This window comes from Hyperolius riggenbachi, chromosome 3 (assembly GCF_040937935.1).
Source record: "Hyperolius riggenbachi isolate aHypRig1 chromosome 3, aHypRig1.pri, whole genome shotgun sequence".
In the NCBI taxonomy this organism is placed as follows: domain Eukaryota; kingdom Metazoa; phylum Chordata; class Amphibia; order Anura; family Hyperoliidae; genus Hyperolius; species Hyperolius riggenbachi.
Genome location: NC_090648.1, coordinates 106,346,860 through 106,368,936, shown reverse-complemented (window position 1 = coordinate 106,368,936; position 22,077 = coordinate 106,346,860). Strand labels below are relative to the sequence as shown.

General features: G+C 44.9%; 1 protein-coding gene across 1 annotated transcript in view; it reads right to left on the bottom strand.

The window, feature by feature from the left end:
* Positions 1 to 22,077, bottom strand: part of LOC137562203 (zinc metalloproteinase-disintegrin-like 4a) — a 112,704-nt gene that overhangs the window by 63,069 nt on the left and 27,558 nt on the right. Inside the window, exons 6-9 of the mRNA XM_068273535.1 lie at positions 11,622 to 11,698; positions 9,827 to 10,007; positions 7,411 to 7,473; positions 1,277 to 1,348 (exon numbers count right to left, since the gene is read on the bottom strand). Of these exons, the coding sequence (XP_068129636.1) occupies positions 1,277 to 1,348; positions 7,411 to 7,473; positions 9,827 to 10,007; positions 11,622 to 11,698 (393 nt within the window). The remainder of the gene's footprint in view (positions 1 to 1,276; positions 1,349 to 7,410; positions 7,474 to 9,826; positions 10,008 to 11,621; positions 11,699 to 22,077) is intronic.

Genomic DNA, 22,077 nt, shown 5'->3' with positions numbered 1-22,077 from the left:
TCCAATTATGTCACGAGTCATGGCCGCGCACCGGAAGTAGTGGAGCTGCGCACCGGAAGTAGCTCTAACGGCGACTGGCAGACACGGAGATGGCTGAGCCTGAAGACACACAGGGGAGGTAATTATGGACATCTACTTCACTGGGCTTGATAAATCTATCCTAATGTTTTTAAATATAACTGCAAACATACAAGTGTGATAACTGGTTGCCTTGTCCTGTGACACCGTCTCCACCAGGTGATCTCCTCTGTTGTACAGGTAAGAGAACTTTTAGATGTCCTATGAAAAGCCCTATAGAAATGCATAGTAATAGTAGTAGTAGTCCTAATAATAATACTACAGTGTTAGTAGCATGGCCTTATCATTGGACGGCACCTGCATGAAGTTTGTATGTTATCTCTTTGATTGTTTGGATTTCTTTTAGGTTCCACGGTTGCCACCAATAACCAACACAAAAACAATTCTGGTATGTCAATTGGCTTATTTCATTAGTCCTAAAGTATGAACGGGGACATTAGATTACGGGTGTCTGTTTAGGCTTTGTAAGCCATATTACCTCAGTGTTCTCTGTAAAGTACTACACAAAATGTGTCAGCTCTATATAAAATGTGTGGCATAAATTAAAAAAATTGCCATTCAGATACAAAAATAAGAACAATCTCAATCTTATTGAGATTGAAGAAATATTGAATTTTTAGCTATTTACAACTATAAAAATTCACAAAAGTGCACCGGTAACCTGGCCCCTAAAATGTCTCTCCCTTGTGGTGACTGTTTACCTTCAACTGTGTGGCTAGATAATGCCGGCCACACTCTACATCATATATTTTAAAGGACCACTATTGCAAACAAAGAAGTCAGTTAAAATCTGACAGAACCGACAGGTTTTGGGCCAGCCCATCTACTCATCGGGGATTCTCAGAGTTTTCTTTGCTTGTGCTTCAATCTTCTTAGGTTTCCTTTTAATACAAATGAATGGTAACGTTTGTAACCCCTTGTATGTAAGCGCTTGACAAGCAGTGCAGTAAGAAGCAGCAAAGAATAGCCCCGTGATATGTATGAATGTGGGTGTGGCCATGTACAGACGTGATCCAATGGGATCGACACCTTTCCACTGCCCATGCCCAGTACTAGAAGGCGCATGGCTGGTACACATGAACAGCTGACAGGATGTGAATGCGCTGCCTTCAGCTGTTTATGTAAAAGAGGCTTTCATGAGATTCAGTCTGTATCATTAATCCTTGCTGACGTACATGGAAATAGGATGTGTACTTACCATATTAACGTAATTCATGATTTGAAATATTCTTGTCCTGATCGTGTTTTCATCACGATTGTATTTTATGAACTGGAAGAAATAACAATGTAGGTTATTAGGGCACAAGAAATAAACCCGTCTAAAAAAGGGGCACTAGGGCTTGGCTGTGACCTTCCTCACCCCCTTCTCCCACCTCACCCCTGCCGCATCCTCCGCTCTCCCCAATGCGCGCACGGCCGCACCCACCAAACGCATGCACAGTCATCCACCCCCTGCACCTGTCCTCCTGCTGTCCCAAGTCCGCCTGTGCGCCGCATATGCGCGCTGGCCCAACACAGGGATACAGGAGGACGCACGGACACAGGGATACAGGAGGACGCACGGACACAGGGAGGACACAGACACAGGGAGGATGCAGGGACACAGGGGTTTTATTATATAGGGTTGCTATGATGACAGGTTATGTACCCTGCAAATACTGCATTGATATTACATAAGTGGACTCACAAGGGGGTGTATGCAATAAATTGCTTTAAGGAGAATTATGTGCATAAAGTCTTACCACATGATGAGCAGAGCAGTAAGTAATACAGGACATGCAATGAATTACACTCTACTCACTGGGCTTGATTCACAAAAGAGTGCTAACTGATAGCACGGCCGTTTCCGAGTGAATTTTCCATAGAATTGCATAGGCAGTAATTGACATGCAGAATTTTTCTGCAACACAAATGAGCACTGTAAACCTAGCCTGGGGCTAGCTACATTCACAGTGGTCAGTTGCATAATGTCCTCAGTATAATGAGTGTGAACTGCAATGGAGACTGGCCATAATGCAAAGTCTGCATGCAGGCAGGGCTGGGCCGAGGCCTACAGCCTATGGAGGCACCCAGAAATGCTGATGTATCACTCAGATACAGCCTTAACCTCCCTGGTGTTCATTTTCCCCAGGATTTCTGTGAAAAAAGTGATCCAATTAAAGGTCATAACCTTTTTTCCTGTAACTTGCCTGCCAAAATGTGTCACGCAAGGGTCTAGTATACAGTGTAGGAGAGTATTGACGTGTATGCATGTCAATACTGTTCACAGCATGTTTTGTATTAACGTGTATAACTATCAATACCGCTAGGGAGGTTAAACCTCTCCAATTCTATGCCGAGCTATGTGACTTTCCATAATCTAGATGGGTAAATTACTTTAATTATCAACAAGCAAGCCAGGCAGGCTGTGCAAGAGACGTTGCCACCTTCTCTGTGCCCAAGCATGCTGCACGCATTACAACAGGATAGGTCTATGTAAATAAGTCCAGATGCTAAAGTGGCCAGAGCTTGCAGCTCAGACCTGTTACCTAAAGAAAACATTTGGCTTACTGCGAAATGAAAAGTATGACAAGTGAGATCTTCTTGAATTGTTAAGCAGCTGAAATCCTATATCCGGCAGGCATGAGGCAACATTTCACTGTCAGGGTTACAGCAACTGGCCTCCTTACTGCCAGGAATTGACAAAGTGCTGTGAAAAGGTGATGCAAGCCAATGGTAGACATGCCCCTGTCTTATTTTGTTTTTTTTCCAAAGATGTTGCTTGCTATAAATTCCAAAATACCATAACAAACAATAATATATACGGTATACATTTTTAAGTTTGCTATGTTGTCTTTGTACAATTTTCCTTTGAATACAAGATTTACATGATTTTCAGGTCATTGTACTTTCTGTTTTATTTACAGTGTTACAACATTTGGGGAAAATGTTGTTATCTTATTGAGAGACCCTGTTCAGCTTCACTAAAGGTTTAGCACCAATATTTTGTATACACATTTATGACAACAATAATATTTACAAAAACACTGGGACCAAATGGTCCCTATTTACCCTTCTTAATGGTACTGTAGTGCCTAAAATGTTAATCCAATACTAATTGGGCCATAAAATACCATCTCTACATACTAACAAGAAAGAGGGGGTGGACTATACATATATATATATATATATATATATTAGACTAAGTGCCTCAACCTTCAAACAAGAAGAAGAAGTACTTTGCATGAGAACATTTATGCATGCTCAAACACCAAGTTTAAGGCCTCTTTTCCACGGACTGTTGAGCTGTGTGCTCAGCAAGCAGTTACCAGGCAGCAGTGAGCAGATACCAGGCAGCAACAAGCAGTTACCAGGCAGCAACAAGCAGTTACCAGGCAGCAGCAAGCAGTTACCAGGCAGCAGTGAGCAGATACCAGGCAGCAACAAGCAGTTACCAGGCAGCAGTGAGCAGATACCAGGCAGCAACAAGCAGTTACCAGGCAGCAACAAGCAGTTACCAGGCAGCAACAAGCAGTTACCAGGCAGCAGCAAGCAGTTACCAGGCAGCAGCAAGCAGTTACCAGGCAGCAGTGAGCAGTTGTGAGAGTTTGAGAGCCATTTCACTGCCTATTCACAGTCCATGGAAAAGAGGCCTTACCCTAGCAAGTCTGACATTGCAAATCTGGCCTAATTGGCTATTCATGAGGCAATGCTCATGCAAATGCATGCACAAACCAATACCACAAAGCAGTCACCCTGCTACATGCTACATTAGCACTATCCGGCTTAGTGCACACCAGAGCGGTTCGGCAGCGTTTTGCGATCCACTTGCGGCTGCGGATACGCTTGGGTAATGTATTTCAATGGGCTGGTGCACACCAGAGCGGGAGGCGTTTTGCTGAAACGCATACTCCCGAGGTGAGGCATTTTTTGGATTGCGGAGGCGTTTCTGCCTCCAATGTGAAGTATAGGAAAAACGCAAACCGCTCTGAAAAACGGCAGTTCAGAGCGGTTTTGCAGGCGTTTTTGTTACAGAAGCTGTTCAGTAACAGCTTTACTGTAACAATATATGAAATCTACTACACCAAAAATGCTTTACAAAACCGCAAAATGCTAGGTGAAATGCTACAGAAAAATAAGAAAAAGCGTTTCAAAATCTGCTAGCATTTTGCGGATCTGCTAGCAGTTTTTGGTGTGCTCCAGGCCTCCAGGAGCGCCACGGGGAGGATTCCCAATGCCCCCTTTTTATACAACTGGGGGGACCGCAGGGTCCCAGGCTCTCTCACTGCCTGGAAACCACAGCGGCACCCCGGAGGGGGAGGCTGGGTGGCGTGGACGACCCCCCCCAAGTGTGGCCAGCGCCGGGGAGAGCCGTCTGCACCCACCTCCCAATATTAAAAACAGGCACTTACCTTAACGTCCATTGCGTTCTGCTACATGCGCATTAATTTGGGGGCACCACATGAGAAAGGAGAGAAGCATGGGTCACCCCGAGCTTTAGAGCTCAGGGCTGGCTCACATACAGCACTCCAGAGGGGGGGGGGGGACAGGCGCACTCACTCCAGGGTTCACACCACCGGAGCAAGCCATCCACCACCTGCCTCCAAAGGATACAAACTGCACAAAATTCTTTCCATGAGAAAATTAATGCGCATGTAGCAGAACCCAATGGACGTTAAGGTAAGTGGCTGTTTTTAATATTAGGAGGTGGGTGCGGACGGCTTTCCCCAGCGCTGGCCACGCTTGGGGGGGGGGGGGGGGGCGCGGCTGCGCCACCCAGCCTCCCACTCCGGGGTGCTGCTGTGGTTCCCAGGCAGCGAGAGAGCACTTTACAGTATTGTTTTTTTGACACTGCATAGTTTGGCATGCGAAAGCAAATGCATATTTGCATGAGCATTGCCTCATGGATAGCCAATTAGGCCGGATTTGCAAAGCCAGACTTGCTAGGGTTAAACTTGGTGTTTGAGCACGCATACATTTTCTCATGGAAAGCCTACTTCTTCTTGCTTCAAGGTTGAGGCACGTACTCTATTAGATAGATAGATGTGGCGTATGCTACGACGCGGGTTGGCTAGTATATATATATATATATATATATATATATATATATATATATACACACACACACACACACAGTGTATAGAACAGATGACTTTTATGACTACTGCATTCCGTAGCATATAGAATAACGTTGGCTTTAACACACCCAATGCTAACTACACAATACTAGCAATTAACCACACAGTCAAAAACGTAAAGTACCATGGAAACTGGACTGATAAATGTCTCCAACTGTAAGGTATTGGTTTTAGGTCCTCAAACCAATGCAATTGAATGTGCAGAGCAGGTCAGCAAAACCCATCTATAAATGCATTGTTTGAATGCCCAAAATAAGCCAGTCCGCTGGTACAAAGGGTGCCCCCCCCCCCCACTAACAATCAAACACCCATAACTAATTGAACAAGTTTTGCCTATTAATAAATTAAGGCTTCGTCAGGAAAATAATAAAAAGGTGCAGTGCTCAAAAGTGTATTGTATACTGACATGAAGTATAGCCCAAGTCAGAGCTCGTTCAGAGTGTCCCTGTTGTATGGTACAAATATGTTAGTGTAAAACTGCCCTAAAGGGATACTTAAGCCTGTTGGAAAAAAAGAGTTCCCTCACCTGGGGCTTCTACCAGCCCCCAGCAGCTGTCCTGTCGTGGTCCTCTACGATCCTCCGCTCCCCCACCGGCAGGTAATTTTGTTTTCGCTGACACAGAGTCGGCAGGCCACTGCGCTTGCGCAGCCCTGGCAATGCGTATCCTTGAACGTGTTTCCATCTGCAAGAGCGTCCTGTACAGGTGCAGTGAAACTAGCTGGCGGTGAGGGAACAGAGGATCATTGAGGACTGGCGCAGGACAGGACAGATGCAGGGAGCTGGTAGAAGCCCCAGGTGAGTGAAACTTTTTTTGCTGGCAGACTTAAAGAGAATCTGTATTGTTAAAATCGCACAAAAGTAAACATACCAGTGCGTTAGGGGACATCTCCTATTACCCTCTGTCACAATTTTGCCGCTCCCCGCCGCATTAAAAGTGGTTAAAACAGTTTTAAAAAGTTTGTTTATAAACAAACAAAATGGCCACCAAAACAGGAAGTAGGTTGATGTACAGCATGTCCACACATAGAAAATACATCCATACACAAGCAGGCTGTATACACCCTTCCTTTTGTATCTCAAGAGATCGTTGTGTGTTTCTTTCCCCCTTCTGCTCTCATGCACTGAAGTTTCAGGCTGCTCTTTTCTTCTTGCAAACAGCTTTGCCCTTGTCTGTAATCCTCAGTATGTGAAAGCCCAGCCAGCTCAGAGGACGATTTATCCAGCTTGTAAAAGATAAGAGAGAAGAGAGAATCTGCCATAATCTAAATAACACACAGGCAGTGTGCAGAGAGGGGCCTGGAGGGGGGAGATTCTTCACAGAACCACAACACTGAAGAACTTGGCAGCCTTCCAGACACAGGCCGACAAGTCTGACAGGGGAAAGATACATTAATTTATTACAGAGACTGTTATAGTAGAACGTGCTACAGTAAGCCAGAACACATTAGAATAGCTTTTGGAACTTGTAGGATGATAAAAAACAGGATGCAATTTTTGTTACGGAGTCTCTTTAAGTATCTCTTTAAGGTAATTTTACACTATAACAGATTTGTACCATACAACAGGGACACTCTGAACAAGGGGCTCATGTCATGGACAGTGACAGCCCATCCAGGAACCTCTCTTTCCGGGTGTCTCCAAGTTGCCATTGGAAACGTCATGCAGCATATACAGTACATTGTAATTATGATATGTCTTGACTTTCACCTAGAATCTGTAATTATGCACTGCACTTGTTTTGTTCACAGCAATGCAGACAACATGTTTATTTATCTGCTGCTCTCCGATGTGGAAAACTGCCTGCTTTTCAGTCAGGTGTAACCAGAGCTTACGTATTAGGAAGCTGCCGGTGAGTTGAGCTGAATGACGACACCTACTGCTGCCACTCAAAATCCCGTCAGCGTTCAAAACTATTTCTCCTTTGAGTCGTGGCAACTCGAAAATAATTTGGGGTCCAGCAATGTCCGAATTACCCTTGTGTAGGTTGCGCACTATAGCATTAGTGCTATAGCGGCACCCAGCTCAGGTACTCAGTCAGCACCTGGCGTCGAGCGCTGAACCAATCTGCTTTGTGACCAGAGCCTTAGGATACAGACAAATATTACTTTTACAAGAAGACAGATCAGTGGCAGGTAAATGTGTTGAACAGTATGCATGCCACATTGTCCCGGTACTTCACATGTCACCAGTCATCATACAGCCAGAAAGTCTTACCACAGAATGATCTACAACCAGATACAGCTGGATATATTTTCTGGCTTGCAGGAATTCCTTCATCTGTCACAGCAAAGAGAAGAAAGGTACAAAAATAATCACTTTTTTTTTCAAAAATATAATTTCTCTATTGGCTGTTAGTTTGAAAACATTATCCTATTTTAGGTTATCTCAGAGAGTCAAATAACAAAATATATGCAAATGTGACTTGGATGCTGTGTGAGAACTAAAATGTAACTTGCAATAATACTGATTGAATTAGACCTGCACTATTTGACTAGTAAGGGGCGTAACAATAGGGGATGCGACCCCTGCCCCCGCAGTGGGGCCCGGGGCCCCCCCTAGGGCCCGCTCAGGGCGTTTTTGGGGGGCAGCAGTGGTCGCAACATAAGAGGAGAGTGTGGCAGATCAGCGGGGTGGGAGGACCTCACCTCGGGCTCTCCTCTTAGCGCTCCCCCTCCTGCAATCATTAGTGGCAGCGGGCGGGCAGCGGCAAGCTGAACACATACCTCCATCACGCAGGAGGTCTCCGATCAGTAAGAGCTTCATGTTACTTCCTGTGTACAGGAAGTAGCATGAAGTTCTTACTGATCGGAGACCTCCTGCGCGATGGAGGTATGTGTTCAGCTTGCCGCTGCCCGCCCGCTGCCACTGATTGCAGGAGGGGGACGCTAAGAGGAGAGCCTGAGGTGAGGGGGGGGGATGTCCCCCCTCCCCGCCGATCTGCCACACTCTCCTCTTATGTTGTAACCCCTCCTGCCCCCCCCAAAAGGCCCAGAGCGGGGGGGGGGGCAGGATTTTTGTTTTGCAGTGGGGCCCGGGGATTTCTAGTTACGCCGAAATCATTTGTACCCCATACAGTACGTGTTACAGATTTGTCAATCTGCCCAACCTGTGCCGTGAGTCAGATATCTGAGACACATGGCACAGGCCATGTGATGCATATATGACTTTGTCGCCTTTGCCACAGGGTTCTATGTTTGTAGTTTTGTGAGTTGTGGTGCGGTGTGCAGGGAACCGGGCATCACTCCACAAACACACATTTCATGTGTAAAATGTGTTGTCATTTTGCTTTCTTGTAATCTTGTCAATCCAGTATTGTGATTTAGATGGCTCCAGACAGCCCAGCCAATCAGCATATTATCTACTGTATTTTTTAAACTATCAGACTCCCTTTTACCCCCAAAAGTGGGGAAAAAAGTCACTGCATCTTATTGTCCAAATGCAGGGAGTTCCTGAGTTGTGAATATCTGCCTGTACGAATCTCCAACCCACCGCATGTCAGGGACTCCCAGTACTGTGCCCATGCAGAGGAGGACACAGGGGGACAAAAAAGGGCATAGAGGAGGACACAAAGGGGCATAGAGGAGGACACATGGGGACATAAGGGGGACAGAGGTGGATACATTGGGGAAACAGGAGGACACAAGGGGAACAGAAAAGGACACAGGGAGATAAAAGAGGTAAAAGGGGGCATGAGATACAAAGTGGGTATAATCCACAAGATGCCCCTTCACCATGGATGCACCAGATTTAGTATAATCCCCCCCCCCGGTTTTTGTTTTCTAAACCTAGGTGCATCTTATGGTCAGGAGCGTCTTATAGTCCGAAAAGTACAATACTTCAATTAGCATAACAGGTAAGGAGATGTGGACAGCAGTGAGCACAGCAGTTGCCATTTTGGCCTCTCATTACAGTGTAAGATAGCAGCAACAATGAAACTTTTAAGAAATAAACAAATGTATTTGTTACGCTCAACCTATGTAAATGAATGTCCGCAGTCTTCTTTAATTCAATCCACACTCCTGGTAGAGCACGATGCCTAGATTTCAATGTCCATCTACTCCTGAACATCTTCTCTATTATCCAACCTTTGCAGAGCAGATGGTATAAGACTGCTAATTCACCATGTGTGTTATGACGCATAGACACAGCCAACTGTAAAGGTAAGATAAAGGCGGATCCACCACCTGGCTCAAGCCCCCCCCCCCCCCATCCATCCTTCCCTGCTCATTGTAAGCCTTCTTGGAACTCTGCATATAATAGCCACCATTGCTCCCAGTCTTGCTCTACAAGTGGACTCAGGCAACATACTAACATATGTAAAACAATCTGCTAATGTGGTATGCATTTGACAATGAAATGTTACCCTTTTCTTAGTCTGCTGTGCTTTAAATTACCAGAGACAGATTCAGGCACTTACAATATACCGGCACTAACATAGCATAGCTCAAGACAACATACAGCATGTGGATTGCTGTTTCCCATTTTTTAATGATGAGCAATATCTCAGCCATGTTTGTGGTGTTTTGATGCACTTAGCAGGATCTTGCTACTTAGAAATAAAAAAAATGAGATTCAGCTAGGAAAGACACTGTGGTAGGGTGAATAGAATGTATTGATTGATTCCTCTTACCTCAGCATTGTTCATGGAGAATGATGGTTTGGGCATTACAGGGTCATCACACTTAGTATGGTCCAATCCACAAGCCTTCGGGGCCCCATGATCCTGGGAAGTGAACAGGGCATGCGCTCCATCCTCGGCCTTTTTTAGGGGTTCAATCAAAAGCTTTTGTTTCTGTGTCATAATAAGGCCGCTAGAGGAATAAACAATTACTATGCACGGTCGGTAAGTTTAACACCATGTAATTATATCCAAATTATAAATAAATCTGGAGACTGCTTGCAATAATTGGCCCATGTAGGATTTGACATGCAAGTCATAATAATGACCGATGAGCATGAACTTCTCCAAACATACACATATATACTGACCTGGGCAAAGAAATTTATTTTGTCAATTAATGCCTCCAACTGCTGTTTAATTAAAAAGCTGCTGCTAACTGGACTGATTTGATTACTCAATTCCATCCACTTTCTGGGTCTGTGTTGGTATTTGCACCATAGGAGAACTATTTTGCTTATCATTACTGTTGTGTATTTAGCAACAACAGTCTATGGGCTTGATTCACAAAGCGGTGCAAAGTGTTTGCACGCCTGTGAAAAGCCCTTTATCACGCCTAAACTTCAGTTTAGGCGTGATAAGAAGAAACTCGCGCGATCTCCCGCGCGCAAAGTTTTGCGCGCGTGGCGCACCGCGCTGCGCGCGCAGTGTACCGTGCTTCGCGCGCAGCGTCCATTGAGCCCTATGGGACTTTGCGCGCGCAGCGCGGTGCGCTACGCGCGCAAAACTTTGCGCGTGGGAGCTTCGCGCGAAGAGCAGCACAAATCGGTGATAACTCAGCTTTGCACGGCTTATCATGCCTAAAGTCTTTTAGGCGTGATAACTGAGTTATCACCGCTTTGTGAATCAGGGCCTATGATGTGTATATCTATGCATTACCAGCTGTAACCACAGAGTGGCAGTGTGTTCCAATAACAAAGGTTTTACTACATTCTGTGTCTGTAAAGGAAGCTGTAAAAAAAACACGTGTTTGTTCTTCTTGGTGTGTAACAGCCAAAAAAGCCATTAGCCATAAGGATGATTAATATCTGTTTCTCCTGCATCTTACATTGCTGCACACTAAGAAGCTAGATTATAATAGCCTTTCTATCAATTACAGTGGACATTTTCCAATGAGCGCTGATCTGGCTACTCTAGAGGTAATAGAAGGTTCTACTGTATATCAATATCACATACTACGGTAATACAGTGATGAGTGAAAATGCCAATATTCTTTTCGCATTAATTTTTGTGAAAATAATGTTAAACTTTACTTTCAAGCGAAAATGTCATAGAAAATCATTTTGTAATAAGTTTGTGATTTTCCGCATTTTCGCAAATTTTCATGCTAAAATAAACATTTTTTTTTTTGCATTTTTGCAGTAAAAATAAAGATTTTTTTGCATTTTTGTATTTTTTTGTTATTGCATTGCAATTTTCGTGAATATTTTTGTGAATTTTTGCCATATTCTCAAAATCGAACTTGCCGGTTTCAATGTGAAAATGACTTTGGCAAAAATGTGTCAGCAACACTGCAGCAACATACTGTACAATAACATATATATATAAAATATAAATAAAGTTGTGTACAGTAATAATACTGGTAAAAACAATAGATGAACAATATCCAGTCATCATGTATATAAATCATATGTAACCATGTCTACTGGACATGCCATGAACAGGCCACAAACAGTGATGATAACCAACGTATTTCCAGTATGGCTCATGCCATTGTTACAAATAACCAGGAAGTTTAATTTCTTACCTCAACCCCTCACATAAGCTGAGGCTGACCTGTGAGCTGCTGTCATTCTTCACACGGCCTTGATAATAGCAATGATCCTGCCAAAGATAAAGGTATTGATGATGTTTGGTTAGATCTCTGAAGACCACAATCATATAAAAGAAAGGCATCCATGTCGGACCACAATAATCTACAAAAAAAAGCATTATACCAAACTATAATGCAAAATTACATCAAAATTTAGTGTGTGAAAATGAATCAGATGCTAAAGCTTCTAGCGCCTGATTCTTGGATGCTTGGGGGAGAATCGTCAGCTACAGAGGATGTCTCCAGACTCAGAGAGGGGATGGAGGAGATGAGTAGTTCCTCCTGCTATGCTACTCTGCTTGGGGGGGGGGGGGGGGGTAGTGGGGAGGAACAGTGAGGACAATCACAACGATGCATGCACCCTATGGAGGCTTCAGGCATCACAGAGTGTCAGCCAGCATGTCACCACAAAACCCAGCATGCCCCATAGAGGCAACACAGCATCCAGCATGGAACCACACAGCACCCAGCATGCCCCATAGAGACATCATAGCACCATGCATGACACCGCAGCACCCAGCATGCCTCCTCCGGGCCCCAACACGGGTTTGTTTCATTTTCGGCCAACTAAGAGTTGGCCCCCAGCAACGCGTATTCTTCTTCAACTTCCCCACCGTCAAGCGCGTCATGAGCAGGCACAAGCATACTGTGCCTGCGCATGACGCATTTAACGGCGGGGAAGGCGAAGAAGAGTACGCGTTGCTAGGGGCCGACTCTTAGTTGGCCAAAAATTAAACTAACCCGTGGCGGGGACCGGAGGACACTCGAGGAGCTGCAAGGGCACAGGATGGCTGCATGGGGCTTGGGGAAGTCTCAGCTAAGTGAATTCCCCCCCCCCCCCCCCCGGGGTTAAGGTTCACTTTAAGGCTCCAGAGAGGGAAAGATCGAGGTGACACCACAGGCCCGTCAGGATCCCATATTCCATATGATTAGTAAATTTGAATCTCAATTATATTAAAGCCAGTGAAGTTGTATGCTTGGATATTTGTCGATTCTATATATGGTATAGTCATACCCTAACATTAATCTTCCCGGCATTGCAAAACTGGGAATATCTGTTGCTGTGGGTTCATTTTTCTCTAGGTTTTTTTAAATATATGTATATATATATATATATGAATATATATATATATGTATGTATATATATATATATATGTATGTATATATATGTATATATATATATATATATATATATATATATATATATATATATATATATATATATATATGTGTATATATATATGTGTATGTATGTATATGTATGTATATATATATATATATATATATATATATATATATATATATATATATATATATATATATATATTGTATATTATGATGTTCAAGTGTGTGACTTAATGAGGAAATAAAGATTGATTAATGAAAGTTTCTTAAATAGATCAGGTCAATTTTCCATATTCCTTCTTTTATTTTCAAAATAGATTTTGCTTTGTGATTAAGAGTTTGCGGTAAAGTAAAATGTATGCTATTTTGTGGTTACATATTGGAGTTTTTAGAAAGGTCAGGTGACTTCCATCTTTTCCCTTGTTCCTGTAAGGCTTGGTGGTGTATTCTCCACAGTCAGCATGCAATGCATGAGCTGGCGTGGAGGAGGTACACACACTAGCACAAGGAAACAGGCTATCCCTAGTAGAGTGGAGGGGAGGACTGACTCCAAAAGGAGATTGTGGCGCACAGAGCCGGTGCAGATCCGACAGCCACAAACAATACTTTTGCGATAACGTCTCAGCGCAAGGTAGCGCTGAGCGCATAAACCAGAACTGAGGAGATCAGGACAGGTAGACAGAATGAACGCTTGCTAGCTAGCCGCTACTTAGTGACAGCAAGCGTCCACAACAAGACAGACTGGAATGAGGCAGCCAATGCGTTGCAGCGATGGCGTGCCTCACAAAGACAGGACAGGATTGTCAGGAAATAGCAGGATCGAGATAGATGAATGTAACACAGACAAAAATACAATAAGTATGTTTTCCTAGCGTATTACAATTACAGCTATCAATGAAACTATTTGTAACGTCTGACTAACATATGTATATATCGGCAATGAACCGATATATGACATAAGCAGGAACACTGACTAAGACTGGAGTAATACAGGGAACAGGACTCAGAAGGATTCGCTATCTCTTCGCAGAGATGAACGCAATCCACAAACGGTAACAGAACAGGATTCAGAAGGATTCGTTATCTCTTTGCAGAGATGAACGCAATCCACAAACGGAACCAGGAGCAGGGTAACTATCTCAGCACGGGTGATCACGATACGCGCAACCTACCAAAACGTGCTGGAAAGCTGACTAACTGCACACAGGATATAAACAGTTCGTGTACGTATACATCAGCGACACTGATGTATCCACGTAACACAAATACAAGGAAAATAATAAACGTGCTGGTATGCATATATATTGGCAATGAACCAATATATGATGCAAAGACCAGCAAAGTATCTTTAGAACAAGAAACACGATCGGGGGCTGAAGCAACAGCAAGACAGGCTTAAACTGAAGCTATGAAAACCCGAGGAGTCCTGCAGGAAGCAGATCTTTATACTGAGGTCATCCAATGGGAGCAGACATGCAGATTCCCACACAGGTGAATGATAATCAGTCACAAGCTGACAGCAGGGAAAGGCAGACAAAGCTATGCAGCTTGCATGGAAAGAGATCAGAACTACCTGAGCTGCAGCACTACTACTTCCAGCAATACCTGCTGCAGCAGCGATCATGACAGTTCCCAAGCTAAATCGTGCATTAAATTACAGTAGAGGTAAAATGTATGTTATCTTGTGATTGCATGGCCTACTGTACTTGTGATTTATTAGTCTTATCCATTAATATTTTGTAGTCAATTTTGCTCTGAAACTGTGCAGTAAGCTTACATTGAGAAGTATTTGGGGGATTTTTATGATTAATCAATTTGATTTGCAAGATTCATTAATTTGATTTGAAATTCTCTTAATAAATTCATGTACAGTGGGATGCGAAAGTTTGGGCAACCTTGTTAATCTTTATGATTTTCTTGTATAAATCTTTGGCTGTTACGATAAAAAATGTCAGTTAAATATATCATATAGGAGACACACACAGTGATATTTCAGAAGTGAAATGACGTTTATTGGATTTACAGAAAGTGCGCAATAATTGTTTAAAAAATATTAGGCAGGTACATAAATTTAGGCACTGTAGTCATTTTATTGATTTCAAAAACAAATTATTGGAACTCAAATTGGCTTGGTAAGCTCAGTGACCCCTGACCTACATACACAGGTGAATCCAATTATGAGAAAGAGCATTTAAGGGGGTCAATTGTACGTTTTCCTTCTCTTTTAATTTTCTCTGAAGAGTAGCAACATGGGGGTCTCAAAACAACTCTCAAAAGACAAAGATTGTTCACCATCATGGTTTAGGGGAAGGATACAGAAAGCTGTCTCAGATTTCAGCTGTCTGTTTCCACAGTTAGGGACATATTGAGGAAATGGAAGACCACAGGCTCAGTTCAAGTTAAGGCTCGAAGTGGCAGACCAAGAAAAATCTTGGATAAACAGAAGTGAAGAATGGTGTTAGAGTCAACCCACAGACCAGCACCAAAGACTTACATTATCTTGCTGCAGATGGAGTCACTGTGCATCATTCAACCATTCAGTGCCTTTTACACAAGGAGATACTGTATGCAAGAATGATGCAGAGTAAGCCTTTTCTCTGCCCACAGCACAAACAGAGCCGCCTGAGGTATGCTAAAGCACATTTGGACAAGTCAGCTTCATTTTGGAATAAGGTGCTGTGGACTGATAAAACTAAAATTGAGTTATTTGGACATAACAAGGGTCTTATTCATAGAGGAAAAAGAACACAGCATTCCAAGAAAAACACCTGCTACCTACAGTAAAATATGGTGGTGGTTCCATCATGCTGTGGGGCTGTATGGCCAGTGCAGGGACTGCGAATCTTGTCAAAGTTGAGGGACGCATGGATTCCATTCAGTAACAGCAGATTCTGGAGGCCAATGTGCAGGAATCAGTGACAAAGCTGAAGCTGCACCGGGGCTGGATCTTTCAACAAGACAACAACCCTAAACACTGCTCAAAATCCACTAAGGCATTCATACAGAGGAACAAGTACAACATTCTGGAATTGCAATCTCAGTCCTCAGCCATAAATATAATTGAAAATCTGTGGTGTGAGTTAGAGAGCTGTCCATGCTCGGAAGCCATCAAACCTGAATGAACTAGAGGTGTTTAGTAAAGAGGAATGGTCCAAAATACCTTCAACCACAATCAAGACTCTCATTGGAACCTACAGGAAGCATTATGAGGCTGTAATTTCTGCAAAAGGAGGATCTACTAAATATGATGTTGGGCATTATTAAAGAGGAAGATTAAAGGGTCAGCATTGTGGGTAAGTACAGCTGCTGCTTCAATGCCGCATGGAAACACTATGGATTGCGCTGCTGCCTCCTCAATGTGCACCTCAATAGAATAATTGACTGATGGAAACATGCTCCAGCAGGGGCGGACATACGGCCGTGCAGGCCGTGCCGCCGCACGAGGGCCCCTGAAGTTCCGTTTTCTTCAGGGGCCCATTAAGTATTTTTTTTTTTTTTTTATATTTTTTTTTATTATTTTATTCCCGGGGGGCCCCCCGACTCCTATCCTCCCTCCCTCCCTCACCTCGGGGGGCCCCCTCCCGATATGCGCGGCGGGAGAGCGAGCGAGCGGCAAATGCAGGAAGGGCTCTCCAGGCATCCGCTAGAGGCCCAGCCGCTTGGTCTCCAATATGTCTCCAGTTGGAGACATATTGGAGACTCAGCGGCTGGGCCTCTAGCGGATGCCTGGAGAGCCCTGAAGACTTCCTGCATTTGCCGCTCGCTCTCCCGCCGCGCATATCGGGAGGGGGCCCCCCGAGGTGAGGAAGGAAGGGAGGGAGGGAGGATAGGAGTCGGGCCCCCCACCCGGATAGCTACCCACCCGGCTACCTAACCACCTACCCACCCGGCTACCTACCTACCCACCCACCAGGCTTCCTACCTACCCACCCGACTACCTAACCACCCACCAGGCTTCCTACCTACCTACCCACCCGGCTACCTACCCACCCACCAGGCTTCCTACCTAACCACCCACCCAACTACCTAACCACCCACCCGGCTACCTACCCACCCGGCTACCTACCCACCCACCAGGCTTCCTACCTAACCACCCACCCGGCTACCTACCCACCCGGCTACCTACCCACCCGGCTACCTACCTACCTACCCGGCTACCTACCTAACCACCCACCCGGCTACCTACCTAACCACCCACCCGGCTACCTACCTAACCACCCACCCGGCTACCTACCGGGCTAGTTACCAACCCACCCACCAGGCTACCTACCCACCCACCCGGCTACCTACCTAACCACCCACCCGGCTACCTACCTAACCACCCACCTGGCTACCTACCTAACCACCCACCCGGCTACCTACCGGGCTAGTTACCAACCCACCCACCAGGCTACCTACCCACCCACCAGGCTACCTACCTACCCACCCACCAGGCTACCTACCCACCCACCAGGCTTCCTACCTACCCACCCGGCTACCTACCTACCCACCAGGCTACCTACCCACCCACCAGGCTACCTACCTACCCACCCACCAGGCTACCTACCCACCCACCAGGCTTCCTACCTACCCACCCGGCTACCTACCTACCCACCCGGCTACCTACCCACCCACCAGGCTTCCTACCTACCCACCCGGCTACCTACCTAACCACCCACCCGGCTACCTACCTACCCACCCACCCGGCTACCCACCCACCAGGCTTCCTACCTAACCACCCACCCGGCTACCTACCTAACCACCCACCCGGCTACCTACCGGGCTAGTTACCAACCCACCCACCAGGCTACCTACCCACCCACCCGGCTACCCACGCACCCACCAGGCTACCTACCTACCCACCCACCGGGCTACCTACCTACCTACCGGGCTAGTTACCCACCCACCCAGCAGGCTACCTACCCACCCGGCTACCTACCCACCCACCCACCAGGCTACCTACCCACCCACCCACCAGGCTACCAACCCACCCACTCACCCACCCACCCACCAGGCTACCAACCCACCCACCCACTCACCCACCCACTAGGCTACCTATCCACCCAACCACCCATGGGAGCTGCGCGCCGGATGGAGGCTGGGACAGGAGGTCTGCTGCTGCAGGTGAGTAAATGTTTTTGTTTTATTTATATTAGCAGGTGTATGTTCTGGGCAGGTCTGCCACATGATTGCATGTATTTTCTTCGCAAATCTGCCGACATGATTGCATGTATTTTCTGGGCATATCTGCCGACATGATTGCACGTATTTTCTGGGCATATCTGCCGACTTGTTTGCACGTATTTTCTGGGCATATCTGCCGACTTGATTGCATGTATTTTCTGGGCATATCTGCCGACTTGTTTGCACGTATTTTCTGGGCATATCTGCCGACTTGATTGCACGTATTTTCTGGGCATATCTGCCGACTTGATTGCACGTATTTTCTGGGCATATCTGCCGACTTGATTGCACATATTTTCTGGGCATATCTGCCGACATGATTGCACGTATTTTCTGGGCATATCTGCCGACATGATTGCACGTATTTTCTGGGCATATATGTGTATTTTCTTGAGAAAACCTGCACAATTATGTGAATTTTCTGGGGAAAGGGTCACCAAAACTTGGGCCCACTGTCTTTGCGTTGCACTTTTCAAGGGAACCTGAGGTGAGAATAATATTGAGGCTGCCATATTTCTCTCCTTTTAAGCAATACCAGTTGCCTGGCTGCCGTGCTGGTCCTCTGCCTCTTATTCTTTCAACCATAGACCCTGAACAAGCATGCAGCAGGTCAGGGGTTTCTGACAATATTGTCAGAACTGAGAAGATTAGCTGCATGCTTGTTGCTGGTGTAATTCAGTTTATTACTGCAGCCAAATAGATCAGCAGGGCCGCCAGGCAACTAGTATTGTTTAAAAGGAAATAAACCCTCACCCCGGGTTCGCTTTAAGTTACAGTTAGCTCCGCCCTCATCCGGTCATTGCCACGCCCATTTTTTTGCCGCGGCGCTAGGCGCCGCAGGTTCTATCCACTAATTTTTGCCGCGCCCATATTTTGCCGCGGCGCGCGTAGCGCGCCGCAGGTCATAGGGGGCCCACAATTACAATTTTACACAGGGGCCCACTGCTGGCTGTGTCCGCCACTGTGCTCCAGATTTGCTACATTCAGACTTTTGGGGGAGAAATAGTGTGTCTTATAGTCCAAAAAATACGGTAATAAGCCTCTTCCTGTTTATTCTTCTAGGAAGTCTTAGATTTTAATTGTATACTTCCAGTTACAGTTTATGTGACCGTATCATAAATAGCCTGACAATGGGCCATGGGAGGGGGTCCACTAGAAGGACAGGGAATGCTATTGAGGGACTGCCATACAACCTGGCAGCAGGCCAGCCTGCCCAGCAAAAAGCCGGACCAGCCTGCACAGAAGCCAGGTTACTCTGCTTAGTTATGTTTAAGTGACATTGTATTTATGTGAGATGCTGCATTTTTGTGTGTTTTTTTTAATTAGTGGAGGGGGGGGGGAGGGTTCATTCAACATTTTGCTAGGCAGGCTGACTTAGACCACTGTTAAGTTCTGGCTAAGTTTTGGCTGTAGTGCCCAAAAGTGCCCCGGATCTCTTAGCATCCTAGCAGTGCCCTTGCCGTCATTGGTGCCATTCTCTTATATGATGTAGTATGTCACTACATTCACAATGGCACATATCATGGTGTTTATGCTGTTTATAGGATTTTGGCCTAGCCTTTGTAATAGATCTCTGCAGACTCTCCTCCCCAGATTCCCATCACAGCGCCTACAGGTAACTCTCTCTGTGGCATCAAAGTTATAAACCTAATATTAAAAACATCAACATGGGAAGAGAACCAGGAGGAAACCTTTGCTTTCTAGAAAGAACATCAGAATAAGACTAACGTTTGCTTATTAAGAGCTAGGCAAAGACCAGAGCTTCTGCAGAAAATATTTGAAACAGATGCGACTAAAAAAAATAATAATATACATTGAAATCAGTTATTAATGGGAGGTAGGGGTGAACTTACATTCCCAAAGATGACTCGATTTTGTCAATATCAAGCAAAAATGAACTTCACAGTGCAATGCGTTTCGCAGGAGTGATCCTTCATCATCGTCAGGCAAATTCAGGAGTAACTGTTACAAACATGAGACTAGCCACGTGCCTCTAACCAAGTGCCTCAGATGAGCTTAGCTAGTCTGATGCTCGTAACAGTTACTCCTGAATCTGCCTGATGATGAGGTGGGCCACTCTGGACAGCACTGAATTGGCCAAAACATTTTTTTTTATTAGGCACTGGCAATGTGTTATGTGGATCTGTGCCCCCTTTCTCAAGCCAATTGGGGTAACGGCATCTAAGTGCACCTTACACACTAGGCTGTATCTTAGTTACTGTCTCCCAAATAGGCCTAAGGAAGTGGGCGCAGACCCAGAAAACGCGTTTCCAGTGGTGGGCACAGGATTGTGCCTGTTGGTGGGCACAGGAATTCTTTGGGCATTCCCTTGCTGGTGAGTGTCTGATTAGAGAATAGTGGAGATTTCCCCCCAAAAAACGGAGTGATCAGATAAATACCCCTGCTCTAGATAGAAATAAAAATACAGGGGTGTAATATTTTTTTCCTTTAGGTCGCATTCACAGTGGGAAGTTGTGCAGTTGCGTTATAAAGTCTTATAACGCTGCTTAAAGCACTGCAATGATAGTCCTATGGGACATTCACAGTGCGACGTTAACGTTGCATTGAAAATGTTGCGTTCTGGAAATTCACTGCTTGCAGTGCATTACCTCTAAACGCAGACGCGGTGCGACTTTAACGTCGAATTAAACCGCAACGTGCCACTGTGAATATGCCCTGAATGCTAGTAGAAGTCTTAAAGTGACACTGAAGCAAAAAGCAAAAAAAAATATTTGCAGTAAAACCTTATTTCAGACTGTCTCCCACTGTTTCTTTGATGTATAAGTGATCCAGGAAACAAGACTTTATCCAACTGAGGGTGGGTGGAATACTGTAGCTCAGAGAAATTCTTTTGCATAGACAACAACTGAAGTTTCTTAACTCTTCCTGTACTGGTAAACAATATGAGACTATTTTCTTTGCTACTAATGGTCTATTTCTTAGCTGTACTACACATACAATTCATTATCTAAGTTAATTTTCGCTTCAGGTTTGCTATAAGAGCTCTTCTCCTAGACCAAATTTTGATAGGCTGCTATGTCGGTAGAAATCTAGACAAAAAAAAGTCTACACATGCTAGTCACTTTCTACTTTGCTTGAAGCATTTTGTCATGTTGATTGCAGCCTGAAATCTTGATATTTATTGATGTCTTCTCATCTGACAGGCCCGGATTAACATCACTGGAACCTATAGGCACAGATGTCCTGACACCTTAAGGTGGCCACACACGATACAATAAAATGATCCGATTTTACGGCAATTCGATAAAAGCGATCGTATCTCCCGAAAAAATGTAAAGTTTTTTTCTCATTCGATTGAAAAATCCAATTGGATTTCCCGTTTTCTTCGATTTTTATCGATCCGAAATGCCAGATATTTTTCCTCAATCTTTCTAAAGATTGTATGGTGTGTGTTGGATTGTTAGTGTATTAATATACACACCCTAGCAATTTTGTCAGAGTTTCCAATCATTTTTATCATAATTGGGGAAAAATTGAACATAGGTGTGTGGTACATTGGTCAGATTTTTGAAATGTTACAATCCAGTCAGAAAAATTGATTGCAATTCTTAAATTGAACAGATATTTAAAAAATTGTATGGTGTGTGGCCACCTTTAGACTGCACCCTCCATGACTCTACAAACCCCCACCGAACTGCACTACAGGTGTGCTGGCTGTCCCAGCTGTCACTTCTCCCTGACTTCCCTTACCCGTCATAGCTACAGGTGTCCCTTAGCATTTGGGTAGCCAGGAGTACCCTCAATATTAAGCAGGTAGAAGTGCCCCCGACTGAGTGCAATGCAGAGAGACGGGTGAGTAACCTCTCATTTATGCTCTGCTTGGGTCTCTGCATAGGGAAGGAGGCGATAGAGGAGGGGAGTGAGCCACCTTTCCATTACTAGGCACCTGTAGGCACGTGCCTACAGTGACTTTTGGTAACTCTGGCCCGGTCATCTGATGTGACTGGGGTACATCCGGAGTGGGGAAAAATACAAATGACAGGAAGGAACAAAAAGCTATATCAAGTTTTGGAGTCAAGTGAACTTTTAATTTTCCCACAGAACAAAAAAAGGCATATCTGTTGTATTTGTTGAATAAATT